This window comes from Haliotis rubra, unplaced genomic scaffold (assembly GCF_003918875.1).
Source record: "Haliotis rubra isolate DU_JTF1 unplaced genomic scaffold, ASM391887v1 Scf585, whole genome shotgun sequence".
Lineage (NCBI taxonomy): Eukaryota > Metazoa > Mollusca > Gastropoda > Lepetellida > Haliotidae > Haliotis > Haliotis rubra.
Genome location: NW_025767285.1, coordinates 405,135 through 417,767, shown reverse-complemented (window position 1 = coordinate 417,767; position 12,633 = coordinate 405,135). Strand labels below are relative to the sequence as shown.

At 42.9% G+C, this 12,633-nt stretch overlaps 2 protein-coding genes and 1 long non-coding RNA gene across 4 annotated transcripts in view; 1 reads left to right on the top strand and 2 right to left on the bottom strand.

Annotated features, from left to right (window-relative positions):
* Positions 1–3,788: 3,788 nt before the first annotated feature.
* Positions 3,789–7,088, bottom strand: LOC124254842. Its single transcript, XM_046688690.1, has 4 exons — positions 6,742–7,088; positions 6,471–6,504; positions 5,704–5,996; positions 3,789–4,990 (listed from the first exon to the last, which is right to left on the bottom strand). The coding sequence occupies exons 1-4, from the start codon at positions 7,086–7,088 to the stop codon at positions 4,639–4,641; spliced, it is 1,026 nt and encodes a 341-aa protein (XP_046544646.1). The 3' UTR covers positions 3,789–4,638.
* LOC124254843 lies at positions 4,956–6,905 on the top strand. 2 transcript variants are annotated; one of them, XR_006892568.1, is made up of 2 exons: positions 4,956–5,018; positions 6,851–6,905. It is a non-coding gene; the product is annotated as an uncharacterized LOC124254843 (long non-coding RNA). The 2 variants fall into 2 exon arrangements; XR_006892567.1 differs by having other exon boundaries at positions 4,987–5,119.
* A 38-nt stretch (positions 7,089–7,126) lies between the features above and the next one.
* The window catches only part of LOC124254841 (ceramide kinase-like), a 30,554-nt gene continuing 25,047 nt past the window's right edge, over positions 7,127–12,633 (bottom strand). The window contains exons 6-9 of the mRNA XM_046688689.1: positions 11,523–11,597; positions 10,657–11,054; positions 8,958–9,124; positions 7,127–7,894 (exon numbers count right to left, since the gene is read on the bottom strand). Of these exons, the coding sequence (XP_046544645.1) occupies positions 7,792–7,894; positions 8,958–9,124; positions 10,657–11,054; positions 11,523–11,597 (743 nt within the window). The 3' untranslated portion in view covers positions 7,127–7,791. The remainder of the gene's footprint in view (positions 7,895–8,957; positions 9,125–10,656; positions 11,055–11,522; positions 11,598–12,633) is intronic.

The window sequence follows — 12,633 nt, the reverse complement described above, 5'->3', positions numbered from 1 at the left end:
CAGGCCTGGAACCTACCGAATTGGCGTAGAATCTGGTTCAGAGATGAATCACGATTTCTATTAGAACGACGCCATGGAAGAATGCGGGTGTACAGACGTCGACGTGAACGTTTCGCCGACGCTTGCGTTCCCCAGGTGGACAGATTCGGCCCGGGAAGTGTTATGATGTGGGGAGCGATCACCTGCCGTAGGAGAAGTGATTTGGTGATGATCCAGGGCAACCTGACAGCTCAACGGTGACGATATCCTACGCCCACACCTCCTTCCAATCATTGATCGCCAGATGGAGTTGTTTCAACAGGACAATGCCAGGCCCCACACAGCACGTCACACTAGAGACTTCCTCCAGAACCATAACATCAATGTGCTCCCCTGGCCCTCAAGATCACCGGACTTAAACCCGATCGAACATCTGTGGGATGCCCTGGACAGACGGGTGCGACGCCGTAACCCTCAGCCCCAGACACTTCAGCAACTCGCACAGGCACTACAGGCAGAGTGGGCTGCGTCATTGGGCAACACGAGATTCTGAGACTTATTCGTTCGATGCCGAGGCGATGCCCTGTAGTTCTGGACGCCCACGGTGGTCGCACGAGGTATTGACTTCAGCGCCACCACACGTCTCCATGTGACACTCAAACTGACTTTCCTCGAGTTGGTGCCAAAGACGGATAAGTCTGCATTCCCAGTGTGCAATTTCGCTATATTTCATTGACTCATAAAGCTTACAAGATGTTTCAAAATAAACATAAAAATACAGTTGAAATTCCTATATGCGTTTCTTTTTTGGGAGAGTATATATTTTCACCAACGTTTTCAGTATGTTTGTGGTTATTCATCAATCAATGTTTACGTTTGTTTGTCTGTTTGCTGTTCAGCAATGTTCCAGCCATATGGCAGCAGTCTGTAAATACTCGAGTCTGACAATCCAGTGATCAACAGCATGAACATCGATCAACGCAAAATGACAGGTGTCAACCAATCAGCGGGCCTGACCACCCAATCCCGTAGGTCGCTTCATACAACAAGCATGGGTTACTGAAGACCAATTCTAATCCGATCTTCATGGGTTCAAATAAGAAGAAATGTAATGACTTCGCATACTTACCTTTGAGGGATATGCTTAGAGACGCATATGCAGTGGAACTGTTGGATAAAAGCGACACACCCTTTCACATAACCATGACATTTCTTGTTAAAGAACAGTCGATTATTAGTCTTTGATACCAGGTGTTCGCACAAAGGTGAGCGTTTCTTGTCCCAAGAACTTACCAGTCAAACTTTAAAATTGCACTGGACACAATTTTTTGGTCATTGATGCATCTAAGTTGGAAATGTTCACCATAAAACTTTAAAAAGCTTAAATGCTGTAACCCGGATCAAACACTTTTGGTTCGTAAGGTCCTGCAAATTAGATGATAAAGCTACTCTGTTTTCAAGTTTGCGGTCCTTTATCGTTGATTTAAGACCGCTAAATGTAATTTAAAAACCGAACGCGTTAGCGTGAGACCGCTACATTAATTATTTAGCGGTCTTAAATCAACGATAAATGACAGCAAAATTGAAAACAGAGTAGCTTTATCTTCTAATTTAAGTACGGTTTTGATAAACTCTCAGCTAATCAGAATCGAGTATCACACCATGTCGTGCTAGAATCTTCGTTGAAAGAGCATGGTCGATTGTACCTCCAAGTCATCTCTCCTGTCGAACAGTCACTGAATCTGTATGTTGATTTCTAAATATGAAACAGACAAGTTTGTTTCATCTGTCTCCTTGTTATTTATAGTTAATACTGGTGAATTGGTGGCCAAAATATTACAGCTGCTTGCCCGTCACTGAACGATATGAGATCATTTATACAGGGTAGCTTAAGTTGAATTTCATGGACAAATTTCCTTTGTTTTGATTTTGCATATCCGATTGAAAAGGTCAAGAAAAAGTAATAAATAGACAGTTGAAATACATCCCTTTTTTAACTTTGTCGTAGAGCAAAATTGAAGATAATATGCATTTTCAGATCAAGAAAAAACAATGACGTTTCATTTCCTCATTCAGGCATACCTGGTTCCAATCTTGTCTTCGTGTTGTAAAGTTTGGGTCAGAGACCCATTTCTTGTTGCAGAACCACCCGTTCGACGATACTTGCCCCCCCAGTCGAAAATTTACGCTCTCAGATTTTCGGGCAACCTCTCTATCGTACCCATAATTTTGACTGTTCATTGAGATACTCTCTCATTTTAAATCATGTGCTTAGCTCAGTTGGAACAGTGGTTGAAAGTTCTCCAACAAGATCGCCCACTTTAACTTCTGTGTGCACCACTTGCTGTTTAAATTACACTATGATTAGATGATGCGTTCAGATGCACGGTACTGTACGTGTTGATATGACAGCAGTGAGTAGATCATGTGTTCGCTCACTTATTGTTAGGTTAGCATTCTGATTAGCTGCGTTGGTCGTGTATCCAAAGAAGATACCTTTCACCACCTTGTTTGGTGTTTCACGAAACACTCAACAGTCTGTAAATAATCGTATCTGGACCAGACAATCCAGTGATTAACATCATGAGCATGGATAGGCACTATACGAAAACAAAACACTATGACTTTTGTTTAGCCTCTGGCTAATTGTGTGGAATCCGGGAGTCATTCATGGTTACGAATCACTTTACAAAATGAGCTGGCCTGCTTGAAAACAACGTAAATTCTCGCGAGAGATCGGGAGTAAGAAGCCTTGGCATGAAGCCTGCTGAATCCTTTGTCATTCCGTATTCTCTGCTCTCTGCATGATAGATGTCAATTATATTGGTTATGGGGCGTGTGGTCAATTGTAGATCGTCCACAAACATGTAATCTTTCAACATTTTCCTTCGTGGTGGTAATTGATTGTCTTGCTGATTTGGAGAGTCTTCGAGAACATTCATCCCTCCAGGGGCTTAACACTACAAAGGAATGAGTATCATCCCTAAAGTTGACATTATGTTTAAGCGGACATCCCTTACCATTTAAGGGGTGGTGGGGTTGCCTAGTAGTTAAAGCGTTCGCTCGTCACGCCGAAGATCAGGTTTCGATTCCCCATCTTTGAACAATGTGTGAAGCCCATTTCAGATGTCGTCACATTGCTGGAATATTGGTAAAGGCGGCGTACAACTAAACTGACTCACGTTTCAAATTTGTCATCACCCAAAGAGAATACCTCGTCACTTTGTGGAAATATTCTTCCTGACAGTGTTCTAGGGTTAATTGCCGCCTGTAAAAGCGTTAAAGAGTACCAAGGTCCTTTGTTGTTTAGCTGAATGTTCAGCCACCTCTCATGATTGAATCTGACAGACAAATCAGTGATCAACGATCCACGTCTCAGGGTCACGTCAACACAGCTAGTTAGGTCAGCCATTGCAACCATCCCAACCGTAAGATTTGGGTTAGAATCTGGTCTAACGAGGCGACTAATGGGATCGGGTGGTCAGGCTTGCTGATTTGGTTGATGCATGTCCTCGTATGACAACTGAGTAGATCGATGCTCGTGATTGGCTGATCAAGACTCGATCATATACAGAACTGGCACATTGCTGGCAACTTGGCGACTGCGGCATTTAACAGCAAGCACACAAACTGTAACCACCCGATCCCATATACTCGATTCTAGACCAGTCAGTTGGACATAGCTCACCCAACCACCTTCACTATCACCACGAATCCCCTAGAGGTCGCGATTAACATATTTAACGGTTCACAATTAACAGTTCTTGTACATTAAAACAAAAATACTAAAAAACAACAAAAACATCATAAAAATATTAACAATGTATAAGTTAACCTTTTAATAAGTGGAGCATACTTATATCGCATATTCCAGTAAGGGAAGAAACATGAACAATGAATTCATCGACAATTGAATTTTCGGGAAATAGCAAAAGTAATTTGAAGCTGTCATGGTAATGATATGTAATTATCAACGAAAAAACAGAAGTCCCGTTATTTATCTACCCGTGAGACATCGATGTGGTATCAGTATATTCCGTCTGGGACACGGTGGCGTGCCATGTCACGAGGTGGCGTGACAGGTGCATCTGTCTCCTGTCACCTGACCCCACGTCGTGTGAGACAAGAAACGTTATCATCTGCACATATATTTATTATTTCCATAGGAAGATTTGCGTTCAAAACAACTAGTTCTTCCTGAAGATAATTTTCGTTTTAAACAGATTAGAAATTACAATGCTTTTGTAGGATACACACATGTGAGAATCTGTTAGTCATACTGAATGTGGAAATGTTACAATCAATGGGTCGATGACAGATGCACACGTGGCAATCGATGGGTGATGCCGAATGTATATGATATGAGTGAGTGAGTTTAGTTTTACGCCTCATACATAATATATGTTTGGCAATCCATTAGTGATGCTGAATGTATTTAATGTGGCAAACAACGGTTAATTGTGACCCTGTGTTTACATAATATCACAATCTGTGGGTAATCCTTGATGTACAAATGTGACAATCTACGGATGATCCTTGATGTACAAATGTGACAATCTGTGAGTGATCCTTGCTGTACAAATGTGACATTCTGAGGGTAATCCTTGATGCACAAATGTGACAAAGTACGGGTAATCCTTGATGCACCAATGTGACAATCTACGAGTGATCCTTGATGTACAAATGTGACAATCTGTGAGTGATCCTTGATGCATAAATGTGAAAATCTGTGGGTGATCCTTGCTGTACAAATGTGACATTCTGAGGGTAATCCTTGATGCACAAATGTGACAAAGTACGGGTAATCCTTGATGCACCAATGTGACAATCTACGAGTGATCCTTGATGTACAAATGTGACAATCTGTGAGTGATCCTTGATGCATAAATGTGAAAATCTGTGGGTGATCCTTGCTGTACAAATGTGACATTCTGAGGGTAATCCTTGATGCACAAATGTGACAAAGTACGGGTAATCCTTGATGCACCAATGTGACAATGTACGGGTGATCCTTGATGCACAAATGTGACAATCTGTGGGTGATCCTTGCTGTACAAATGTGACATTCTGAGGTAATCCTTGATGTACAAATGTGACAACCTGAGGGTGATGCTTGATGTACAAATGTGACAATCTGAGGGTGATGCTTGATGTACAAATGTGGCAACCTGAGGATGATGCTTGATGTACAAATGTGACAATCTGTAGGTGATCCTTGATGTGCAAATGTGACAATCTACGGGTGATCCCTGATGTAAAAATGTGACAATCTGAGGGTAATCCTTGATGTACAAATATGACAATCTGTAGGTGATCCTAGATGCACAAATGTGGCAATCTGTAGGAGATCCTTGATGTACAAATGTGACAATCTGTGGGAGATCCTTGATGTACAAATGTGGCAATCTTTTGGCGATCCTTGATGTACAAATGTGACAATCTGAGGGTAATCCTTGATGTACAAATGTGACAATCTACGGGTGATCCTTGATGTACAAATGTGACAGACTGTGGGTGATCCTTGATGTACAAACGCGACAATCTACGGGTGATCCCTGATGTACAAATGTGGCAATCGTTCGGAGATCCTTGATGTACAAATGTGACAATCTGTGAGTGATTCTTGATGTACAAATATGACAATCTGTAGGTGATCCTTGATGTGCAAATGTGACAATCTACGGATGATCCCTGATGTACAAATGTGGCAATCTGTGGGAGATTCTTGATGTACAAATGTGACAATCTGAGGGTAATCCTTGATGTACAAATGTGACAATGTACGGGTGATCCTTGATGTACAAATGTGACAATCTGAGGGTGATCCTTGATGTACAAATGTGACAATGTACGGGTGATCCTTGATGTACAAATGTGGCAATTTGTGGGAGATCCTTGATGTACAAATGTGACAATCTGAGGGTAATCCTTGATGTACAAATGTGACAATGTACGGGTGATCCTTGATGTACAAATGTGACAATCTGAGGTAATCCTTGATGTACAAATGTGACAACCTGAGGGTGATGCTTGATGTACAAATGTGACAATCTGTGGGAGATCCTTGATGTACAAATGTGACAATCTGTGGGAGATCCTTGATGTACAAATGTGAAAATTTACGGGTGATCCCTGATGTACAAATGTGGCAATCTGTTGGCGATCCTTGATGTACAAATGTGACAATCTGAGGGTAATCCTTGATGTACAAACGCGACAATCTACGGGTGATCCCTGATGTACAAATGTGGCAATCTTTCGGAGATCCTTGATGTACAAATGTGACAACCTGAGGGTGATGCTTGATGTACAAATATGACAATCTGTAGGTGATCCTTGATGTGCAAATGTGACAATCTGTGGGTGATCCCTGATGTACAAATGTGACAACCTGAGGGTGATGCTTGATGTATAAATATATGACAATTTACGGGTGATCCTTGATGTACAAATGTGACATCCTTGATGTACAAATGTGACAACCTGACAACCTGAGGGTGATGCTTGATGTACAAATGTGACAATCTGTGAGTGATCCTTGATGTACAAATATGACAATCTGTAGGTGATCCTTGATGAGCAAATGTGACAATCTGTGGGTGATCCCTGATGTACAAATGTGGCAATCTGTGGGAGATCCTTGATGTACAAATGTGACAACCTGAGGGTGATGCTTGATGTATAAATATGACAATTTACGGGTGATCCTTGATGTACAAATGTGACAATCTGAGGTAATCCTTGATGTACAAATGTGACAACCTGAGGGTGATGCTTGATGTACAAATGTGACAATCTGAGGGTGATCCTTGATGTACAAATGTGACAATCTGTGGGAGATCCTTGATGTACAAATGTGACAATCTGTGAGTGATCCTTGATGTACAAATGTGACAATGTACGGGTGATCCTTGATGTACACATGTGACAATGTATGGGTAGTACTGGTTATTCAATGGATGGAGGATGTATGACATGTACTGCAACCTCCTGACAATAGATATACATAGACGTTGAATGTCACAAGCATCGGACACAAGTTGACATACGGTGTCTGTAGATGACATGGATTGTGGGTTATATGCCAAACAAATATAATAACAATACATGTAGGTTCAGTTGAGTAAATACCAATACCCAACACTGCTCATCATGCATAATTTATTGTGGATCAGACTGCAACACTCCTTTAGGGGCAGTGACATACCCCTCTTAATATGTACACACAGCTGTAGCATGACTGTGTTACAATAGAGTCCTTGAAGCCTTGAGAAGCATGTGATGTTATACCCACTGCGTCAGTGAGTGAGTAAGGTTTTACGTCGCTTTCAGCAATATTCCAGAAATATCAAGGTAGGGGAACACAAGAAATGGGAATCACACATTGTACCCTTGTATGAAATCGAACACAGACCTTCGGCGTGAGGGGCGGTGGGGTAGCCTAGTGGTTAAAGCGTTCGCTCTTCACGCCGAAGGCCCGGGTTCGATTCCCCAAATGGCTACAATGTGTGAAGCCCATTTCTGGTGTCCCCCGCCGTGATGTTGCTGGAATATTGCTAAAAGCGGTGTAAAACCTAACTCGCCTTCGGCGTGACGAGCGTCTGCTTTAACCACTCGGCTACCCCACCGCTCTCACAGCATTAGTTATTCCATTTACCTGGAATACCAACAGACTGAGTTAAGGAAAGGTTTAACGCTGCTGTCAGCAGTATTCGAGTTATAAGAAGGGTTAAACACTGGGGTGATACGCCTGTAACAAGATTGGCACCATACTTGAAAGTACCATCTAAGCCTTTGGCTGGGTTATTATCATCAAAGCGCTGTCGTCTCCGTGGACCTGTACCATACAAAGACGTTGTTGTTCATGTCGCGCACGGAACTGTCTCCAAACAGTGATACCACGTCACGATGCAACCTGAAAAGAAAACATATTTTTAAAAAAAGTCGATATATAACAACAGTAGTGAGTGAGTGAGTATGGTTTTACGCCGCTTTTAGCAATGGCAATATCACAGCCGGGGACACCAGAAATGGGCTTCACACATTGTACCCATGTGGGGAATCGAACCCGGGTCTTCGGGGTGACGAGCGAACTCTTCAACCACTAGGCTACCCAACCGCCCCTATGACAATAGTAACATTCATTCCATCCACCACTGGTTTTCCTGCTCCAGCTTCGACCATTAGCACCCGTTATACACATAGAGTCATTTATTTTACGTTTCATCAATACTACAATATATGCCTGATTGTGTACGGTCTTAAGCCGTTTCAAGCAGTATTCCAGCAATAACACGGTGGGATATACCAGAACAGGCTCCACATACCGTATGCATTAGGCTGGGATGGGTCCAAATTTTCTACCCGAGTACCCCACCCCCTATTACCCGGATTTCCGTTATGTTAATTTCTGACATCAAATTTGCAAGAAATGGCAATTGTTTCTTCAGCTCGGGGGCTAAAATCTCGAGTTTTCAATATCTTATCCACGTATTCAAAACAGGTTACTGCATAATTATATCTACATCTTTAAAGACCATACAACCTTTTAATTATGAAAGAATAACATATTACATTGTTTAATTTATTAGTCACATAATCATAACGGGTCCGGGTATTGAGACAGGTACCCGGGTCCAACTCATTACCCACCCGTCCCGGGTATCCGGGTTACTCGTCCTATGCGTCCAGCCCTAGGCCTAGTACGCAGCTATTAAAAAGTGAACCCAGCTCTTAGGTGCAACGGGTGAACAACGTGGTAACAACCAGGGGGTAATGGAAAATAATCAAACAGAGTTTGTTCATTTCAATTAATAACATAATTATTAATATTAATGCACACTATTATATAATGAAATGGTAATGGTACATATGAAAATACATAGTAAACGGTGCTTAACAATTTACAAATGCATTTGATACGAGCTGTTGGTTAAGATCAGCAGCAGTTACGTATCTTCATTCGCTAGTCTACATACCTGACTTCAAACTCTGGTCTGTCGATGGTCACCACCTCACCGTCACAGTTGAGGTAGTACTTGTCTGTCAGCAGGGCCTCACCCTCCGGCGTCTGTAGCTGGGGGGTGTTTGGGAATCGGACTCGGAATCCCTGGACCCGGAGCTGGTCCACAAAGTCATAATCCCACTAGAAACATACGAGTAACAAATATCTGTGGGTATAAAGTTATATTCTCGACATGATTCGAATATCATAAGAACACGTCATTTAACTCATGTAGTGAATATCATCAACATAAAGTTTTTTGTTAATGCTCAATTATTCGTCTGTTTCCCCCAAAAAAATAATACAATTAAACCTGTCTGACAATCAACGTGAAAATGCACTTGAAACTTCACTGAGCGTGACATTTTAATACGTATTTCAGAATTTGCCTTTAAGAGGATGTTTATTACTCAAGGGTACGTGTTAATGACACAGCATGAAAAGTCAAAATTCCGATACACTGAAGTTCCCATTTTGCTAATTTACAGATGTGTTTTTGCTTTTCACACAATATTGAAGAATATGAACATTACAATGTCGGTTATATTTCGGAAGGTATACGGAAAGCCGAACTTTTATACTGAGTGTGAAATCGACCAACTTTGCCTGCATCAGTTTACTTCACAACAAAGGCGAGAGAATCACAATAGAGTATCATAATGGTGTACACGTGCTCTGTTGTGCCCATTAATGACGCATTGGTCGGCTGGTCGTTATTCATGGTAACGATCCAGGCAGTGCAGGCACGCGCAAAGACTGTTTGATTCAGTCGAGAGGGGGAGAGCATCGTTACGTCGTAAGATATGTCGACCTTCACCCTAACCACAAATGACGTCAGTGACATCCATATCTGCCACACTGAGAACGTTACCACCTACTTCTGAAGGAGGGGCGGTGGGGTAGCCTAATGGTTAAAGCGTTGGCTCGTCACGCCGAAGACCCGGGTTCGAATCCCCACATGGGTACTATGTGTGAAGCCCATTTCTGGTGTCCCCCGCCGTGATGTTGCTGGAATATTGCTAAAAGCGGCGTAAAACCAAACTCAGTCAGTCAATCAGTACTTCTGAAGGATTACACGCATAGTCATATACAGTGGTTCGCTAAATATCCCACAGTGTCCGTATTCAAACCAACATATTTCGAAAAAGGTTACATTTTCATGTTTCATCTTTCATGCTCTCTTAGTCATATTCAATGTTATTTCAAAAAAAGGCTCTTAAAAATGCATAAGTGGCAACACCCATATGTGCTCATCTTATAAAAACTATGTGGACTGTACACACAACTATAGACCAAAGCTTGCTGACACAAGCAGATGTCTTAAGGGAACTTCACTGTATATCTGGAAGCTCCGTGCGAACTCCAACCAGTGGCCCTCTACAGTATGTTAGTATATGAGCCCCTCAATTTTTGATGGCAGTTACTGTATAATGCTACCAATGGATTGGGTGGCCACAATCGGTGACGTAACTGCATGCGTGTCTTCGTACACTGCAGACGTCGTGGATCTTTGCTGACAATGTGGATCACTGCATTGTCGTCTCCAGACTCGATTGTTTACTGACCGACATCTTATAGCTCGAATATTGCTAGGTGTGACGACAGACAATAACAAACTTTTATCATCACATACGTACAATCGTAACAATGAAAATTATTCAGTGAACACATACACAGTCTTTTGATTGAAGCTGGACCTTCCTCAGTTGTTTCATGTGGTTAGACAACTTGCATTTGCCTGTGATATACAGAGAGAGAGCACTGTCACCAAAACATGCCGCCATCTTGGATTCCTCGGGCCGCCATGTTATGACGTAAGCGTCAATGCCATACACACTGCGGCTCAGCGTCTGCCACGTGTCAGTCAAGTAATCCATTTCAATGTCAATCATCCGCCTGTTCATCACCGACCTTGTGGGTATAATCTTGAATCTAGCTGACCCCATCCACCTGTACCCTTCAAGGTCATTCATGATGTCGCCAATCAAACCAAACCCTAACAGCAGCCCAGAATAACAACACAATTGTCTGCCCTTGAATACGCTGACAACGTTGGCTTTTTGACATTTTCCTAGAAAAAGAACGAAAATATTTTTACATACGAAGGCTGTTTGGTCTTTTTCTTCGATGTAAAAAGTGTTTGTGATTTAATCTGGGAAATATTCTGATTTTTCTAAATGGTCCATATCTCATATACGACACCGTTGCAAGGTAAATCCGCACTTTGGTTGGTCGGTTTCATGGTGCGTGTGATGTAATGCGTGATGGCGTGTGTGATGGTATGTACGGCGGCTTTCAAGCTTGTCATGTGACGTCGGATGTGATGGTGTGCATGATGACGATTGTGGTGACAAGTGTGATGACTTGTGTGACGACTTGTGTAATGACTAGTGTGATGTGTGTGATGATGAGTGTGATGATGTGTATGATTATGTGCAAGATGACACGTATGATGACTAGTATGATGAAGTGTGTGACTGGGTTTGTGACAACATTTCAACCTGTGTTACAACGTGAGATAATAGCAGGCTTAGAGTACCTAGAACTACGTGTATCGCTGCCGTCGTGGGGTCCCTGGTGCCGTGGAGGTACTGCACGATGAAGTCACCAGAACCTTACAACAGAAAGCGAGCAGTTTGCAGTACCAGCACTGTCATAGCCAGGACAAGTGTCGCTGGCCCCTGTGTCCTCAACCATATCTTGGGCAGCACCAAAATGGTTTGCGTTAACGACCTTAGTGACTTAGGGCTTTCCTCATTGGTAGGGCGTCAGGGACAGATACAACCAGGATGAATGACAAATGCTACTACTCACATGCTGGTATGATGCTTGCAGGTGGAGATGCAGGTGTGGTGGCCTACAGTCTACTACTCACATGCTGGTATGATGCTTCCAGGTGGAGATGCAGGTGTAATGGCCTACAGTCTACTACTCACATGCTGGTATGATGCCTACAGGTGGAGATGCAGGTGTAATGGCCTACAGTCTACTACTCACCTGCTGGCATGATGCCTACATTTGGAGATGCAGGTGTGATGGCCTACAGTCTACTACTCACATGCTGGTATGATGCCTACATTTGGAGATGCAGGTGAGGTGGCCCACAGTCTACTACTCACATGCTGGTATGATGCCTACAGGTAGAGATGCAGGTGTGGTGGCCCACAGTCTACTACTCACATGCTGGTATGATGCCTACAGGTGGAGATGCAGGTGTGATGGCCCACAGTCTACTACTCACATGCTGGTATGATGCCTACATTTGGAGATGCAGGTGTGGTGGCCCACAGTCTACTACTCACATGCTGGTATGCTGCCTACAGGTAGAGATGCAGGTGTGATGGCCCACAGTCTACTACTCACATGCTGGTATGATGCCTACAGGTATAGATGCAGGTGTGATGGCCCACAGTCTACTACTCACATGCTGGTATGATGCCTACATTTGGAGATGCAGGTGTGGTGGCCCACAGTCTACTACTCACATGCTGGTATGATGCCTACATTTGGAGATGCAGGTGTGGTGGCCTACAGTCTACTACTCACATGCTGGTATGATGCCTACAGGTGGAGATGCAGGTGTGATGGCCCACAGTCTACTACTCACATGCTGGTATGATGCCTACAGGTGGAGATGCAGGTGTGGTGGC